This window comes from Syngnathus floridae, chromosome 9 (genome assembly GCF_059516105.1).
Source record: "Syngnathus floridae isolate MCC-2025c chromosome 9, RoL_Sflo_1.0, whole genome shotgun sequence".
Classification (NCBI taxonomy): domain Eukaryota; kingdom Metazoa; phylum Chordata; class Actinopteri; order Syngnathiformes; family Syngnathidae; genus Syngnathus; species Syngnathus floridae.
In genome coordinates this window covers 9,889,842-9,907,943 of record NC_142421.1, presented here as the reverse complement: position 1 = coordinate 9,907,943, position 18,102 = coordinate 9,889,842, and the positions used below count along the sequence as shown (strand labels likewise).

The window sequence follows — 18,102 nt, the reverse complement described above, 5'->3', positions numbered from 1 at the left end:
TTTACTCATAATGTACTTCATACAGGAAAAATTAAAGTATGAAGCAGAGGAGAATACAAGCAAGGGAGCATGGGAAAAGAAAATGACCAACACCCAAAAGAAGTGAGTGCAAATCACAATATTGAAACAATCAAATCTTTTAGTAATGTAAGTGTGAGTATTTTTCTTTCATTTGCAGTCTCATCCAGAGGCTCGACGGAAAGTCCAAAGACATTTCCAAGATCGCGGCTGATATCACGCAGAATGTGTCTTTACGGCAAGGTATGGAGAGAAAGAAAGTCATCCAGCACATCAGAGGCCTCTACAAAACAGACCTGAGCGCCAGCCGCCACTGGCAAGAGTTGGTGCAGCAGCTTACGCATGACCGGTGGGCACACAACTACATCTTTGAGCTGGGAGATATGTGCTATTCATTTGTTAAGTTAGCTGGGATAGGCTCGTACTTTGTGATTTCAAGTACATCTTTTGTCAGACCAGTCCTGGATTTTTTTGGACGTACCTCATATACGTATTCATGTCAATGATTTGTTTTTGGTCTCTTCCAGTGCGGTTTGGTATGACCAGACATCCTACCCTACGTCCTGGCAATTGGACCCAACTGAAGGGCCAAACCGTGAGCGGCGGCGACTGCAAAGATGCTACCTGACCATCCCAAACAAATACTTGCTCAAAGACAGACGTAAGCCTGAAGGTGAAAATGCATTTAAGTGGTGCTGAAGGTTTTTTTTTTCTTCTCCCGTTTGTCTGGGATCTCATCCTGATCCACTTGCCTCATGTAGACGCAGTGAAGCCGCCACTGTCATTCCTGTTTGAGGATAAGACGCACTCGTCGTTCTCATCCACCGTGAAAGACAAAGCCACTAGCGAACCCATCAGGTACACTATGTTTTTCTTCCTCTGATCTCAAAAACAGAATGATCTGAGGAGGACAATAAAAAGTGTAATCAAGCTGTTTTGCTCAGAGACATTCCATCGCTGCTTTATTCGGAACTGTGTTGATAAGAAATAGCTTTTTATTACTCTCAGGTTTACCAGGCGCTGCATGAGTGTGGCCCCCTCCAGAGAGACAGCAGGAGAGCTGCTTCTAGGTAAGACAAAGTGTTCCGAGATAACTGCGCTCAAGAATGTGTGCAGTCTCCGCTCACACACGAGGGAAGTTAGTCATTGTTTGCCATTCTCCCGTTGCATCGTTCTTACCGGCCTTGTGATTTCTTGCAGGGAAGTCTGGAATGTACTTTGTCGAGGACAATGCTGCAGACGCTCACGACGGCCAGGTAAGGCCCTGAGGGCTGTCTATGCGGCCCAGATGGAGTCAGCAATGTTTGTGTTAGGAGTTAAAAAATAACAGAATGACAGTCCGTGTTCAACTCGAATGTAATGCAGAAGTCGAAGAGATGAATTCAGAGATAGAAATATTGGGGAGGGGGCGGGGAAATACTTTCAAAGGATATTTTGGAAGTAACTTTATCAACACTGTTGAACAGAGCCTTCACGGTGAGACAGAAGCACCGTCTTTCTCTTGGACATATGAGGAGATCAAAGAGGTGCACAAGCGATGGTGGCAGCTGAGAGACAACGCTGTGGAGATATTCCTCACCAACGGACGAACACTGCTCTTAGCTTTTGACAACAACAAGGTAAAATTTGTTACAGTCCAACACAGCGTGTACTATCCTGACAAGTACGATGAAAACTATTCACTTTCCATCAGTTTGTATATAAGTACAAAAACTTTACAATGGCAAAAACCACCACAAGATCAGGTGGGCAAGTACAAGGCTGAGCCTGCCCAAGTTCTATCTTCATTATTTGACTATTTACATACACTGCAAAGTGCTTTCTCCATTGGTGGACACTTTAATAGGGAAAGTGATTAAACCACTCAGGGGTAAAATTGGCCTTGCATCCTAAAGGAACTAAATATTTTATTAGTGGGCAGCATAGTGGACTGGTGCTTAGCACGTCTGCTTGAGAGTTTTGAGATGCTGGATTTACTTGTGTGGCTTCTCTCAAGCTACCATGGCTTTGTCAGAGCTCGCAAAGATTCAAGTGAGTTGAAGTGAAGAATACATTTTCCATAAATTACATTGTTGTTTGTATGATGCCTGTTTCTCACCCAAAGTCAGCAAAGTCCACACCCAATAGAGTAGCAGTATGCCAAACATTAATCATGCATGATGTCACTTTTCTCTTTGGATTTTTCCTCTCCAAAGTTCCGTGACGACGTGTACCACAACATCCTGACGTCCGATTTGCCCAACTTGCTGGAGCACGGCAATATCACGGCACTCACGCAGCTGTGGGGCTCGGGGCAGATCTCCAACTTTGAGTACCTGACACATCTCAACAAGCACGCTGGCCGCTCCTTCAACGACCTCATGCAGTACCCGGTGTTCCCTTTCATCCTGCGAGACTACACCAGTGAGACACTGGATCTGCAGGACCCCAACATCTACAGGTCAGTGTAATATTTTGCTTACTTTGCTTATGTTTTTTTTTCTTTGATTAACAGTATGTAGCACCCTTGCGATTTCTACACGAATATATTATGTAGCTCCAATAAAATGTCCGCTCTTCATGTAAAAAAATTTACAAAACAGCACTTTGCAATTTAATTGTCAAAAATTAAAAACAACCCCATTTTTGTTGGGAGAATTCAAAGTATTGTTGTAGTGAACTATTGCTAATTATTGTTAACACGTTTAAACTAAGACTTTTTGTCACCCCATAGACTTGATTTTTTTTAGGCTTGTCCGATTTATTGTTACTAAACACGGCAATTTAATAAACCAAAAAACATGTCTTCTTTTTACCAGTAGATATTAAATTTTGTGTGTGTGTATGTGCATGAAAAGTTCAACTTACAAAAAGATAAAACTAAAATAGTTGTCTGAACACAAGACATCTAAAGTGTGTTATAAAAGAAGATATGATGAACTCAAATGTGTTATAAAAGAAGAGATGATGAACTCAAAGTTCTGAGATTAAACTTTGTGAATAAATGAATACATATTTGCAAAATGGTAGCCTTTGTTTTTGTTTGGTTTACAATTCCCTATGTGTAGTCACAGAAGATTTAGAAACCTCTCTGGAGCTTCTGCTGCTTTGATTGTTGTTTAGAATTCAGTGCAGCAGTGCTCCTGCAAAGGAAATTGCTTCTCTTGGTGGTGTTGACCAACATTTCTCAGCACCTTCAGAATAGGTGAAAAATAAGACATAAAAGCAAGAACTTAAAATTAATAATAAATGTGCAAATGAAACTTGCAAATCAGAGCTGACGTGTAATTTTAACACTTAAATTATTCACAACCGTTTTCAATTCAGCCACATCCAATGCCCTAAATTTAGTAGATGAAGAATTGATGACATGACTTCGTCTTTTATCACTTTCTGGTCTGTCATGTCTAACTGCTACATGCCCATTAAACAAATAAATTAAACTCATTTCTGTGAGTAAGACTGACCTACTACTGTGTCGCTGCCATTCAGGAATTTGAGCAAGCCAATCGCTGTCCAGTCAAAAGAGAAAGAAGATCGCTATGTGGACAATTTCAGAGTAAGACCTACCCCTGTGTTCATGTTTTTTTGTGCATGTGGCTAAAAATAAAAACACTGTATGTTTGCCTTGTGTAGTATTTGGAAGAGGAGTACAGGAAAGGCATCCGGGAGGACGACCCCATGCCTCCCGTTCAGCCTTACCACTACGGCTCTCACTACTCCAACAGCGGCACCGTGCTGCACTTCTTGGTCCGAATGCCTCCTTTTACCAAGATGTTCCTAGCCTACCAAGGTGAGTCACTGATTTTCGCCTCATCACCAAGGATTTGCATCTTGTAGCATGTGTAGTTTAAACTAGCTCCGTAAGTGTTGGTGGTTCTTTAATGGCAGCTTGTCTCTGGAATCTCACCAGTGGTGCTTTTAGCGATCGCAACTGTGCTACCACAGCCACGAAAGGTTATTTTGTCTTTTATACGCGTCCTTCGTCTCATCTTTTCCTTTCTCGCGTAATTACCTTTTTTATTCATCCGATCTCTCTTGTGATCATCAGAGACGTCTTTATTTGACTGCAAATGTATTCAGCAAGCGCTGGTGTCTAAGGTCATGAATGGGCGCCGGTCCAATCACTGAATCGAGTTTGTAATTACATTGTCTTTGGTCCTAATCAGATCAGAGCTTTGATATCCCGGACCGGACGTTTCACTCCATGAACACCACGTGGCGGCTCTCGTCCTACGAGTCCATGACGGATGTGAAGGAGCTTATCCCGGAGTTCTTTTATCTCCCAGAATTCCTGGTCAACAGAGAGGGTCAGTATGTTAACGCTCACTTTTAAACGCTGACAATCTTCTCTCTTCAACATCTTTGCCGGTTTCCTCAACAGGTTTTGATTTTGGGGTTCGTCAGAACAGCGAGAGGGTAAACCATGTGAATTTGCCTCCCTGGGCCCGGAACGATCCACGTCTCTTCATCCTGATTCACCGTCAGGCGCTGGAGTCGGATCAGGTTTCTCAGACGCTGTGTCAGTGGATCGATCTGGTGTTTGGACTCAAGCAGAAAGGAAAAGCTGCTGTCCAGGCTATCAACGTTTTCCACCCAGCTGTAAGAATGCCTCATCACATTGAATCCAAAATTGAAGGACTGGTGCTTAGATTTCTGTTAACTTCCATAGACCTATTTCGGTATGGATGTTTCGGCGGTAGAAGACCCAGTACAAAGAAGAGCACTGGAAACCATGATCAAGACGTACGGACAGACTCCGAGGCAGCTTTTCAACGCCTCCCACATCAGCAGGGCCGGACCCAAGCTCATGATGGAGGGCGAGCTGCCCGCCGCCATGGGTCTCCTGGTTCAGCTCGCCTTTAGAGAAACCAGAGAGCAGCCCAAGGAGATTGTCTGTCCGGTAAGAAGGATTTATCTGATGAAGTGGATTTTGCATGCGCTCCTGGTGTCCACTGTGCCGCCTTTCTTTCAGATGAAGTCAGTTGTGTTGGGCTTCAGCATAAGTATTACAGGAAACAGATGGATGGATGAATGCAAGTTTTCTCCAGCAATGCACTCTTTCTGTCCCACAGAGCCCACTGCCATGGATCAAAGGTCTCAAGTGGGGCGAGTACGTGGGGTCTCCCAGCGCTCCCGATCCGGTTGTGTGCTTCAGCCAGCCTCATGGCGAGAGGTTTGGATCACTGCTGGCCCTGCCTACACGGGCTATCTGCGGCTTGTCACGCAAGTTCTGCCTCCTGATGATTTACAGCAAGGAGCAGGGTAGGTAGAGGTGCGCCTGGCACGCAGGAGGATTTCTCCATCCAACCGGCCGATTCAACGCCTTGTGTACTGTGCAGGTGTTCGCAGCATGCACAGCACAGACATCCAGTGGTCGGCCATTTTGAGTTGGGGCTACGCAGATAACATACTGAGGCTGAAAAGCAAACAGAGCGAACCACCCATCAACTTCATTCAGTGCTCTCCACTGCATCAGGTGACCATTAGCTAGCAATTGTACCTTGGCCACTGTCCAATCAGGTGCCACATTTCCCCTATCTCACAACCCGTGCGTCTCCTCCAGGTGACCAGCTGTGCTTGGGTGCCCGATGGCTGCCAGCTATTTACGGGAAGCAAGTGTGGAGTCATCACCGCCTACAGCAACCGCTTCACTTGCGCCACGGTGGGTATCCATGGCGACGTTCCCCTCTAAGCCCTCCGCCTCCACATTACAATATCGCAGGCGCCCCTCCTCCTCATCTTTCTCTTCTTTTCAGAGCCGTGCAGAGCTCATACGCTCAGGCTCATTAGGCACATCACAGTTGCCCTTAAAACATATTTCCAGAGTCCATGAGTGGGATTAAAGGGTTCAAACGGGGATTCTTGTTTCCCCGTCTCTCTGATTTGTCCTTTTAAGACCCTTCAAACCATCAGTGGGCAAAGTGTGGCCCGGGGGACACATGCGACCTGCTCCTTTCTTTAATCCAGCCCACAGAGCATTAACATTCTTTAATATTGGTTGCATTCATTTCCCCCCTAAAATAATTCGAAAACCTTTTGTAAAAAAAAGTATCACCAATCTGAGCGTTGCTTTTCTCTAACGTATGTCTGTTGCTTTGCAGTCGGAGATGGAGGTGGAGTCTCAGGTTCACCTGTACGGACACACGGGGCTGGTTACCGGCCTTTTTGTGTGCAAACCTTACAGCATCCTCATCAGCGTCAGTACAGATGGTACCTGCATCCTCTGGGATCTCAACAGGTCAGCATGGTGCCCATCAAGGCCCCTACACGCCTCCTTGCTTGCATGTGCGTGATGAATAAGATTCATGTTTTGACGGGTTTTGTTCCAGGCTCTGTTATGTGCAAAGCCTTACTGGCCACAAAAGCCCAGTAACGGCAGTTTCTGCCAGTGAGACCACAGGTGACATTGCAACAGTTTGTGACTCAGGTGAGATGTCCACTCAGTCTGAGACCAGCAGCGACTGTCATTCTCTGAGGGACCATTTTATGTGTTAGATTGAATTTGTGATTGTCCATGTATTTTAAGGTTATATATGCTCATTTGTGTCTTCGTTTTTTTGTTTTATTTTGTCATTATTTCCGATTTGATGTGTTCAGTGGGCGGTGGTAGTGATCTCCGTCTGTGGACTGTTAACGGAGATCTCATCGGTCACGTGCACTGCAGAGAGATCATTTGCTCCGTAGCGTTCTCCAATCAGCCGGAGGGCGTATCGGTCAACGTCATTGCTGGCGGGCTGGAAAATGGCGTTGTCAGGTGAGTTTTTTTTTTTTTTTTTAATTATTTCTATGTTATTTCTATTTCTTCAGAGCGCATACAACAAAAGAGTTAAACATATATATTATAAGTCAGTTTATTTGCACATCAAATAAAGTGTTCTCATTGAAATTGTGTTCATAATATTAATACATATATTATTGTAATATTTACTGTACATGTAAAAACCTACTAAAAGAGAATACAAAGCAATAAACTGGTTTACAAAGTATCTTCTTCGTTGTTTCCTCATGTCCCTTTAGACTTTGGAGCACGTGGGACTTGAAACCAGTGAGAGAGATCACCTTTCCCAAATCATGCAAGCCCATCATCAGGTATCGTGTTACCGCCATGCGCTTCTTGGAAATCTTCCTGTCCATTTGATGTGACAAGCATCTTATGTCTGTGTGCCTCAGCCTGACATACTCGTGCGACGGCCACCACCTGTACACGGCTAACAGCGAGGGCACCGTCATGGCCTGGTGTCGGCGGGACCAGCAGCGCATGAAGCTGCCCATGTTCTACTCTTTCTTAAGCAGCTATGCCGCAGGCTGAGTGTGTGTGTGTGTGTGTGCGTGCGCGTACATGTGAGAAGGTGAGAAGTGGTTTCCTGCCTTGCAGGTGTATACTCACTTCCACCTTAGCAAGAGAAGCTGCTGCTCTTTCTCACTCCTCCTCCCATGGAGAGAAATAAATGTATCAATACCCTGCTTGACTTTTAAGCCGAACCATATATATAGATATATTGAATTAATGATTTCATGGCTGCAATAGACACTTTATTACTTTCCATCATCTGTTGCCTGCCGCTCATTTTTCCCTGTTAAAGCTGCTAGCTTGGCTAAAAAGCCAAACATTCTCGTCCGGGCTTTCGACTTGTCTCAAATAAACGAACGAGATAGGACGGGCTAACGTGTTAGTACTGCATGCCACAATGACGCTTGACTGTGTGGAGGTGACGCGCTCTTAGAAGTCCACCTTTTATCCATTATGTGATGTCGAGATTGCTTTTATTTATTGGAAATTGTCTGCAGGCCAGCGCACTACATGCAACCTCTCACACCGCTTCTGTCTCTCCTGTATCTGAGCCTTTTTCGAACCCTCACCTAACAATGTTTCATTTCCCTCAGATCCTGTACGCTTTCTAACAGGGAACCAAATGACTCGCTCCTTTCATGCTGCTTTCTTATTTTACATTCCCTCACCTAGTTGCTGCACTTTTTTACTTTGTCCATTAGCATGGTCTGTTTTAGTATGTCCATGTCAACCCAATCCCCTTTCATCCGCAGAGAGCAATATCAAATTACATGCAATAGTTCCTCATTTTTATTATTTTGCTTTTGGAGCCTGCTGCAGCAATGGCTTACATTTCACTCTTGTTTACAAGAAAGGGAATATTTGTTTATGAATGAGACTTTTCTCCTTGTGATGCGCTCCCCTTGTGTTTTTTTCCCCTCATCGTGCCTCACTACGTGCAGCCTCTCTACTGCACAGGACCACCCTTTGTTTACTTTTTCCTTGAATGTCTTTTCCACGACCAAACATTTTACAAGAATCACCTTTTTTTTTTCTTTTGCAATTTCTAAGAGTGTGACAGAACGAAGTAAGGAGGATGTGAAGAACTTTTTGTGTCTGTGTTGAAACAGACAAGAAAGTATTTTTCTCTCGATAAACTTGAGCTATGCATAAATGAACTTTCTTGGATGGTGTCGGATCCAATCGACCTCACTAGCGTGATTGTGCATTTTGGACTGAGTTTGAAAGGTCATATTTTGTTTGTATATGGGTATGCGTGAAAAAACAGTGATAAGTATATTCTAAATATAAATATATATATATGTATATGTATAAATATCTGAAGAACTATTACACCACTGTGTGTCACTTCTTTGGTGTAGCTGTGTGCGTCAGACTAAATTACTCAAGGGCCCAACATTTTAATTGCAATCTAAGTTGCAGGCATTTTTTTGAGCTGTCCAGAATAATAGACGATGCAAAACCGATGAAAAACTCTGCTCAACAAATCAAGCAAGTAACTTGCCCTAAATAGGCTAAGCCGAAAGTCGCAGCAACAACGTTCTAATATTTTAGGGTTAATAAGTGTTCACATTTTGATCACATATGCCATATAGAAAATTCTATAGTAATGATAATTATAGGAACAAGACTGACTTTTGAATACTTTTTTTCTCGAGAAAATTAGAATGTAGTTTTGCAAATAAAGTATAACATTTCTAAAGGATTGTTTATATTTCCGGTTGTTCTTATGAGGAGGGGGGCGGGGCTCTGATGTCAAAGCTGAGGTAAAGGAGAACAAATTGGGGAAGCCTGCAGCTGGTTTTCATGTCTTCTGCTGCATCGAGGAGACATCACTGGTGCGTTCAGGGTCGGCGTCCGCCGTGGGAAAACACGTATTCGGCAGCTCCTGCCCCACACGGCGCCGCGAATATCGTCGTCACACGGATGTGTCCCCCCTTTTGCTAGCATCTCTCCGAGCCCCAGCCGCGGTACTCCTCATCTCTTTCCTTCCTCGCACGACTCACGCTGCGGATCTGCCGAGGCCACAAAGCCGCGTTCCTTCAGCGGGATCCACCGCGACGAGGCTGGGGGGTTCCTCCTAGCTTATGACATTTGACAGATCCTCTTTGTGCGTGAGCGTGTGAGAGAGTGTGACTGCGTGTGTGTGCCTGGGTGAGTGGTGTGTGCGTGTGTGTGTTGGGTGGAGTCAACCCGGAATCCTCCAATTTTGGAAAAAACACTATCAGGTAAGTCTGCACATCACTGATATTTTGGTAAAATCACATTTGTTCCTCTTGCTATGTTCTCTCCTGATGGGCCTATTCAAATATCTCGGCTTTGCGGTGTTCTGTTTTGAATTAAACGACGCAGTTATTAAGAAAAAAAATTGGAAGGGTGAGGAAGAATCGAGGGGAAAGGCCCAGACCGGAGAGCAATTCGACTTCAGAAAAAAAACCACACCATTTTGAGTCTACGGGTGCCATCATCATGACCAAAAATAAGCACATGCATGGGTTCCACTGCACCGCACCCATGATTATAAAAGGCATTTCCTGGGGATGGTGTTGCCCACGATGTCATGGCGGTGGGTTGTCAATCCTGGACCTGGAAGCAAATATGCAATAATGTTACACTTTCTCAACCAGAGCTACATGGACAGTAATATACCTGAAAATCACTGTTCAAATGCAAGTGATTGTGATGTGAAACATAAATAAGCACAAACAAAATTATTTTCAAACTTTTCCTACAAAATATACAGCTCAATTTGGGGGAGATAATTAAGAAGAATTTTCAAGGCCTTAATTATACCATGGAACTCATTGAAACCTGTCTCGATCAAGACGAGAAAAAATGAATTGTACATAAAGGAAAGCCTCCAAGAACATCTGAACTTAATTGGAATTATTTGCGACACTCTTTAATGATAAGCTAAACAGGAACAGCAGCTTTTTTGCTAGTTGGTGGGGAACATCATTGCCATCAAAGCCAATGCATATGCAATGTTTTTCAAAGTTGCAATTACTATTATCATATCTTAAAGCTGGTAATGGTTATTTAGAAGCAGCTGCTTGCTGATGCAATAAACTGCAGTTTACATAATGATTCTATTTGTCGACTAATCGAATAATTGGTGACTATCGAATTATGAAAATAATTGTATGTGGGAGACATAATTGCTAGTGGGGAAAATGTCTTCCAATCTCAACCTTGTACCCTACATCAAATTGCTAGCTAATTGTTGCTTCCAGCATCCTAACCTCTGTGCATTTGGGGGGCAACAGGGAGCACCATGAAAGACGGCATCGCCAACAACAGCACAGCCAGCATCTCTCAAGCCAGGAAAGCTGTGGAGCAGCTCAAGATGGAGGCGTGCATGGATAGGATAAAGGTATGTCGCTTGAAGAGTCTTTCTTTTTCTTCAGGAATTCATCTCTGAAACTGAAATATGTATTTGTGATCATGAATGCAATCAGGCTTGCTTAGGGGTCATGATTGTTGAGTGCCAAACTGTGCTTAACGTAGCCTAGCCGAGCACAGCCTTTCAAAAAAAAAAATTTGTGTTTTGAGCACGTTCTTTTACTTTTAAGGTAAAAAAAAAAAAAGGAAATATTTTGTTAGCTCCCGAAAGCTTCTTTATGCGAGTCATTTTGCGCTCTAATTTTTCATAATCAATCCTGTGGTATTGTTTTTAATTTTGCGGGGTGTGATGGAGAGACTTTAAAGTTTGCGTCATCAAGTCGTTCATTATATACCCGTCGCGGGTTATGAGAAAGATTTCCCCACAGTGGAAGAAAGTTTGCTCGCATCAGCACAGCAGACGAGGCTGGAAGCCTGCCACGTAGCTTCAGTGCTACTCGTCATCCTTCATCCATGCTCAGCACTACTAAACCTGCTTGCCAGGATGAAAATCCTCCCCGCTTCAAAAACATACTTGAGTCCAATTATCCTCAGACTCTTATCCAACATCAATATGTAAAAAAAATAAATAATAATGTCAGTATTTATTCACTAAAAGATGTAATTGTAACTACCATTGGTTGTCAGTCATGTGAGCTAATGGCGGGAAGTAATGAATTCCGATAGTTTTTCAGGTATGTGACTATAAAATTAGCTCGATATTTTTTTCAGCCTTCGTAGATAGCGCAACATGACGTAAAAAGACATAAATAGAGGTAAAGCTCACTGCATTTAAGATCTTGATCGATAGAGTGATATCTTTTGGAATTATTTAAAAAAAAAAAAAAAACTGAGACAACAGTGACATTAGCTGATTTAGCTTTTTTGCTTTGCTGTTTTGCGCATGCAGGAGCCATTGCCAGTTCAGTTTTGATCATCCGTTTAAGAATTTTACCAGCAGCAATGCTGTGTCTAGTGATTTACTTTTCTTCGAGCACTGTGCAAGTTATTTTTGTGTGCTGAAAAGTTTTTAGTGTCTTTTGTTTTATCAAAAAAATGGGAGTGCTTATAATTGATGGTAAAGTTAATATTAGTTAATATTATCATATTATCCACTCCTTTCATTCTTGCATGAATCCAGACACACATCCATTTACCTATAAACCACAAATTTCAAAAGGATGCAACAGCAGGTAAAGTAACAAGTGTTCAATTCCCTGGGGGGTGGGGGAGCGGTGCACAAATCACTGACGATGGTTTATTTTCAGTTCCATCACATCTCCAGTTTGTATTTTTGTCATCTAATAGCTTGTGAAGTGGAGGGCATGCATGAATAAAAAGCGGGATAAAGAGGAAGCAGAGGAGGAAGCATTGTTGACGATGTCTGCCGGTTTCTTTGGATTTAATTAAGGGACGCGACGAGCCGGAGTGTGTATCTGTGACAAGAGCGGGTGCCTCATTGAGGGACCTTCTCATTAATCGCTCAATCAGCCAAAGGAACGTGAACTGTGTTAATTAGAAGGACACTTCCTGCATCGCCGGGCTGCAGTGTAATTACCAGCCAGTCTGGACCTTAAACACACCCATCCGCGCACACACACACATTTCTCTTTCTCAGCAAAAAAAAAACCCAACCTAAATTTGCACTATCATTCACTTTGACTAACAGAGTTATTATGCATTTTATTTGCGTCGATATGAAAGTCTTTGTTCAAATTGTCTCTTTATAGAGACGGGATACTGCCATGATAACTAAATTAGGTCATCTAAGGCAGTCTTTCTTCACTGTTCTGGAGCCAAGGCTTTAACAGCCAATCGCATGTCACATATAGAAAAGACATTCACACCTGCATTCTCACCAATAGGATGTTTGGAAGTCTTCAATGAAGCTAACATAAACGTTTTGGAAATATGAGAGGAAACCAACACCAACCTATCCTCACGATATTAACTTTAAGGTTGCACAAATTTAATCTTGTCAATTGATGTCTTGAGAATGCTATATAATTTTGTGTGTTAATTTTATTCTTTTTAAAATGTCTTAAAATGTCCAATTTTAGTTTAGTTTTCAACTAAGTACAAGCACTAGACCCAAAGAACATCAGAGAGGTGTCCAAGCTGTCCACCATCAGCCTTGTGAAACCATTTTCAAGCTCAAAATATTGTCACTTTTAAGTTCATACCAGTATTACAGTGGCCTATAATAAACGCCACCCTATTATCCCGAATTGTGCCATTTCCACTAAGGTAGTTGTAATTAGTTGACATTTAATAGCTCTATTGATCTTCCTCTCTGAGCGTCTCAGAAATTACAAAGAAGAAAATAAATCCCAGTCAGGCTCACAGTTTGCACAAATTGTTTTGGAAACTTGTGACTTGTCACGTCCAGCAAAGAAAATGTCACCTGTTCTCTGCAGTAGGGAGCCCAGGGTGTGTTGCAATGACATATCGACTTCTCATCTTTCTCCGAGTCAGTGCAAAAGTCAGAGGAGCTCCACAGCAAAGGTGCTGTGTCACCCGCGTAAATAATAACAAAGATGAATCGACAAGGAGGCAGCTTGTTGCGGGAAAATGGATTCGATGTAGCTGCTTTCAGTGTGGTATTCGATATCACCATATAAACCTTTCCTTCTCAAACATGACGAAACGCATTCATGTTGCGTGCTGATAAAAATAGACGTGTCATAATAATCTGTATTGACGAGCACACGCAGAGTGCTCGTGTGGTTTTCATGCCTTGCATTGAGTCCAACGGACAGGACGTCAGATGTTTGTGTCCTCCGCATAGATCTCGGAGCCTTGGCCATCTCTTTGATGCAGCTGCTCCTCTTTCCTCCATTTGCAGACACCCCCCATAACATGCCACTCAGATCCTGAGTGGAGTCCTGCATGTGTGTCCACTCTCTGCTTTTTATGTTTCATCACTTTCCCAGATGTGTGTTGTGATCCTAATAACGTACCAAATAAGTTGCGGTCATTTGTTACACACGCTGCACGATTGCACAATTTAAAGCTTCCATGCCACCACCACCCCAAAAAAATCTTTTGACAATCTTTGATGTCATTTTACTGTGTTTGGAAGATGATTTGGGTTAGAACTGCTCATGATTCAACTTTTAAGCTCTTTCAAATGGCACCCCTAGAGATGTTTCCTCCTTTTTTTCTGCCTGTGCAGAACACCCCCTGATCTCACATTTAATTTTTACCGCACTGACTATAATAACAAACAGCTTTAGGTTGTCATGCGCCATCAGCTATGTCTGTCCAAGAAATATCCACATTTCAACCTATAAGATGTAAAATGCACAAGGCATGAATAGTCAACTATAGTCAAGCATAATTAATAATCGATGTTTCATGAGCTGGGATTTTTTTTCATTGAGCTAGATATCGCAGGGGGTCTGCAAAAACATTTTTTACTTTTTAGAAACCCAAAGATTCTTCAAAAGATTTAGAGTCATTTTTTTTGGTGTTCTTTTTTTATCTTGACTTGTTCTGCCAACAGGTGTCCAAAGCCGCCGCAGACTTGATGGCCTACTGCGACGCCCACATACGCGAGGACCCTCTCATCGTGCCCGTGCCGGCCTCGGAGAACCCGTTCCGGGAGAAGAAGTTCTTCTGCGCCATCCTCTGATGAGCCGCACGTGGAGCGCGGCGTCGCCTGCCTTCTTTGTCTTCACCACACCTGAAGCGACTTGCCACGGGCGTCCACTTTGACTAGCCGGGTGGACCCTGGTGTTGGTCGGCTCCGTCCTGGCGGCTGAGGGGTTCTACAGGGGGGCAGTCTTGTTCAATAGGTTTGTTATTGCTTTGTTGTTAGAGAACAGCCTTGCTCAGTGCTTCATGAGGTGAGAGGTGTTTTTTTTCTTTTTTTTTTTCTATCTACTTTTCGTTAATCGTGCTCGATCCGATCTTGCCTCAGGAAACAAATGTGTGCCCAGTAAACATCTTTCCACCTTCCATCGTCAGTGCCTTTCAGTGTGCGAGCTTTAAAGTATTTGCCGCAGCATGCACTGAAAGCACCAGTAAAACATGACACCTGGCTCATTTCACTAATGAACTGTTATTTGAGAGCCCCGAACAGACTGAAGTGTTTTGGTGAGAGCCAAGCAAGCTAATCTGTTTGTTCAAGCGACGCAACTTGTAGGCGCTGATCACTGTGCAAGCCTTTTAGTCCAAATGAAGTAATAAACCTTCCCTACCGCGCCCTGATGCATTTCTACCTTCGCTCTTTCCTTCCATCGATGCTTCAATCAGTCTTTCATCACATCGTGCAGCTTCCGATTGGAATACTTTCCAATTGCAGGTTGCAGGCTGTCAAGTGTTTTCTGGGCATGTTTCCTGGCTCTTTGTTTTGCCGTTTCAGAGTGAACGGCCGGGCCTTTGACATTCAAACCAAAATGGAGGCCGGTGTTTTGCTCTGCTCCTGTATTGACCGCCGCCTCTGTTTACAAGCAGCTGTCGATCGTTTTCCCGTGTACAGTATGTTTCGGTGCCAATTCTTGTGAGAGCGGTGTTGTCGTCACACCGCGCCAACGCACACTTACTTTTTGTTTGGTTGGTTGGTTGGTTGGTTGGTTGGGTGGTTTATTGGGAAGAAAAAGCACACTGTCTCCTTTACATGGTATTTAAATAGCATTTACAACTTTTTATGATGAAATGTCAATAATTGTTTATTAATGTTATTATCCGTAGTATTATTGAATATTTGTTGCACAGCACTGACTGCTAAATGTAGTGTGCTACTAAGCTTGTATGATATCTAGAGCGCTTTGTTATTTACAAAATCACTCAGTTATTCATAATATGTGCGAATTCTTAAAACCGGATAACACAGAGGGTGTTAAATCTGTGAAACGTGAGTTACTTTCCTCTTGCTACTTGAACAGTCATTGTATTACTTATCAAATTTACAGGAATGATGATGAAACATCCTCTGGAGAATCATTTCTGGATTATTCGTACCGGTATTTATTTACAAAATCCTGAGATCAGTCTTGGGGTGTCTTCACTGACCTGGTGAGGATGGTGCCAAATTTTAAACAATAAATATAATGGGTAAGGATAAATTTTGCATGGTTTTGTGATCCAAACGAGAGAACTGCTATGATCTGAAAGATCGCCTCTTTGTCGACTTTCCAGGAGGCGACTCTGCACATGTAATCACACCTGAGGTTCAATATGTTGACAGTGTGCAGTTGTATTCTAAAATGCTATTATTGTTTTTGTAAAAAGAAAAAAAATGCATTTAATTAGCAAGCTTTGTAAATCTTGATGGAAAAATTAATTAAAGAAATATATCAAATGGGACTCATCGCCCTCAATGTGCATTTTATTTGATGGCCACAAGTGGCCACTGATTACAGAAGGACTAATTCCATAGATAAGAATTTTCATACTGTATGAGTGCAAGAACTTGTTAATGGCTGACTTTTTATGTGATCATGAGGTGGAAACATTCTTTTAGTACAAAACAAAATAGCTAGGATTTAAGATTGTCACAATCAATCACTCAATCTCACCACGTCTTTTATGCACGCAGCAAAGGGATGATAACCCCTTAATGACAGACAGAAATAAAGCAAAATGGTAGAAGATAAAACGTTTCCCCCAAAGAATTTATAGCTTGCTGATGTCAGCGATAACATCCTGATTTGTTTCCACTATTTCTGTCATTCTCCTGTCGTGTTGATTTATAATCTCAGAAGTCACAAGTGTTTTATCAAGCAGTAAAGTGACATCACAGGTTCTTTATACCTTGGAACCGCCAAGGTTGAATACACTCTATTGCGGAATTCTACTCGCATTTATTCAGATTTTGAAAAACAAGTACAAGAACTAATTATCTGTTGCAGAGTCCAATTATTGCCGCCTTAAATATTTTAGTATTGAAATGGCTTAACTGCAGAATAATAATATAATAAATAACACTGTGTGAGCCCTTAATCTATTATTGTTGTCAACTTAGAGTTGCTCTAGTCTAGAGATACAACAATTAATCACTTAATCGACAACCTGTTGAATATTAAATTTGATAATCATTTTTACTCATCGATTAATCATTTGATACCTTTTGTTCATGTAAAATTGTCCAATCCCTCGGAATTTCCGGTTGTCAAATGTAAACATTCTCAGACACTTCTTCGTGAAGGCAGACTGATTGAATCAAAATAAAACCTTTGCTTTTACTTTGTAAAACAACAATTTCTCCTCTGTTAAAAGCTGTTGGGAATTCGCTATATAAATAAAGATGTATTTCCCAACATGTTACGGGCTAAATTATTTACTGAATCATAATTTTTTTTCTGCGCTATTAGGAAAAAAAGGGTGCCAAGGGTCCTGAATCATATGAGATATGACTCAATCTAAACGTTGGAAAAAAAATATTTTTCATACATGTAACTTGGAACTATTCATTAAATACAAAGAGTCAAAAGTGAGACCTCTAACTCACTTGACTAACAGACGTCAAAGAGCGTTGAAGGCAGACGGAATAAACTTTTCTATGCAAAAATATGCTGCGGAGAAAATTGTAAATCACTGTATTTTTTGTATTTGTGAATCTGAATGCACAGGGACGTAATCATCCCCAGGGTAGTCCGTTATCACACTTAAAATTGGTGCCAGCTCATTATTATCCAAATGATGCTGCAAGCCCTCAAAGTATATTAAAATTCCATGAAGTGGCAATGATTTCTGATAAGATTAATCATATATGCTTCCTGCAGGGTGTTTTTCAACTTCGCCATTTCTACATCCTGAGATCAGATAAGAGAAGCTCCCCGTCTGCGTTTCCCTTTACACGAGTGCTGTGGTCTTGAAAATAACATTAGCACCTCAAATCGAGCGAATGAAGAGCATACAAGCGTGGAAGCAGTCGTTCGTGGTGGGAGTCGCCTCCTCTCCAAGACAACAGCGTCAGGAGACATTTGTTTCAAATATTTCCCGGCCACGCACAATATTTTCTGTTGAAATGATTTATGTGCAGCCCTCTGTGAAGTTGTGCTATTTAAGGTCACTTTTTCTTAATTAGTCAATTCACATCATATGAGCCATTACTAGCTGTTGCGTTGTTTGAATCTTCTTGTTTAAATAGTAGTGAAGGAATGGGGTCGAAATACAAAAAGTCCTTCCTAACTACAAAAACAGATATGCTCAAACCTCATTGAATAAAATACATAAGCAGAAAAGTATATTCACATATTAAATCAATAAAAGAAACACTTTAAGCTTACCTACACACCAACTCAATAAAGAAGACATAACTAGACATTTTTGATAGGTGGTAATGACAAAGGTTTTATAACTTTATGATCTGATATGTATTTTTGAGCACTTTGAAATAACAAATGTCTTTTGATATATTGCCTAAATAGCTTAATGACCCTTAAGGAACTGTGTAATGCATGCCTGATGTTTTTTCTCTAAAT

The 18,102-nt window shown here is 42.0% G+C and overlaps 2 protein-coding genes across 6 annotated transcripts in view; both read left to right on the top strand.

Annotated features, from left to right (window-relative positions):
- Positions 1 to 8,625, top strand: part of lyst (lysosomal trafficking regulator) — a 36,517-nt gene extending 27,892 nt beyond the window's left edge. For all 5 annotated transcript variants that reach the window (XM_088384565.1, XM_088384567.1, XM_088384564.1 and 2 more), the window contains 21 exons: positions 26 to 102; positions 179 to 367; positions 546 to 691; positions 780 to 876; positions 1,027 to 1,088; positions 1,219 to 1,274; positions 1,485 to 1,637; positions 2,214 to 2,458; positions 3,490 to 3,556; positions 3,634 to 3,790; positions 4,167 to 4,307; positions 4,382 to 4,599; positions 4,670 to 4,900; positions 5,073 to 5,262; positions 5,340 to 5,476; positions 5,564 to 5,662; positions 6,102 to 6,238; positions 6,330 to 6,427; positions 6,598 to 6,754; positions 7,018 to 7,089; positions 7,171 to 8,625. In XM_088384565.1, coding sequence (XP_088240691.1) covers positions 26 to 102; positions 179 to 367; positions 546 to 691; positions 780 to 876; positions 1,027 to 1,088; positions 1,219 to 1,274; positions 1,485 to 1,637; positions 2,214 to 2,458; positions 3,490 to 3,556; positions 3,634 to 3,790; positions 4,167 to 4,307; positions 4,382 to 4,599; positions 4,670 to 4,900; positions 5,073 to 5,262; positions 5,340 to 5,476; positions 5,564 to 5,662; positions 6,102 to 6,238; positions 6,330 to 6,427; positions 6,598 to 6,754; positions 7,018 to 7,089; positions 7,171 to 7,309 — 2,868 coding nt within the window. In that variant the 3' untranslated portion in view covers positions 7,310 to 8,625. The remainder of the gene's footprint in view (positions 1 to 25; positions 103 to 178; positions 368 to 545; positions 692 to 779; positions 877 to 1,026; positions 1,089 to 1,218; positions 1,275 to 1,484; positions 1,638 to 2,213; positions 2,459 to 3,489; positions 3,557 to 3,633; positions 3,791 to 4,166; positions 4,308 to 4,381; positions 4,600 to 4,669; positions 4,901 to 5,072; positions 5,263 to 5,339; positions 5,477 to 5,563; positions 5,663 to 6,101; positions 6,239 to 6,329; positions 6,428 to 6,597; positions 6,755 to 7,017; positions 7,090 to 7,170) is intronic.
- A 422-nt stretch (positions 8,626 to 9,047) lies between these two features.
- Positions 9,048 to 15,255, top strand: gng4 (guanine nucleotide binding protein (G protein), gamma 4). Its single transcript, XM_088384568.1, has 3 exons — positions 9,048 to 9,519; positions 10,558 to 10,664; positions 14,178 to 15,255. The coding sequence occupies exons 2-3, from the start codon at positions 10,566 to 10,568 to the stop codon at positions 14,304 to 14,306; spliced, it is 228 nt and encodes a 75-aa protein (XP_088240694.1). The 5' UTR covers positions 9,048 to 9,519; positions 10,558 to 10,565; the 3' UTR covers positions 14,307 to 15,255.
- Positions 15,256 to 18,102: the final 2,847 nt, after the last annotated feature.

Coding starts and splice junctions, on each gene's coding strand:
- gng4 (XM_088384568.1), top strand. CDS start 10,566: ATGAAAGACGGCATCGCCAACAACAGCACAGCCAGCATCTCTCAAGCC. Junction 10,665..14,177: donor CGTGCATGGATAGGATAAAG/GTATGTCGCTTG, acceptor TTCTGCCAACAG/GTGTCCAAAGCCGCCGCAGA.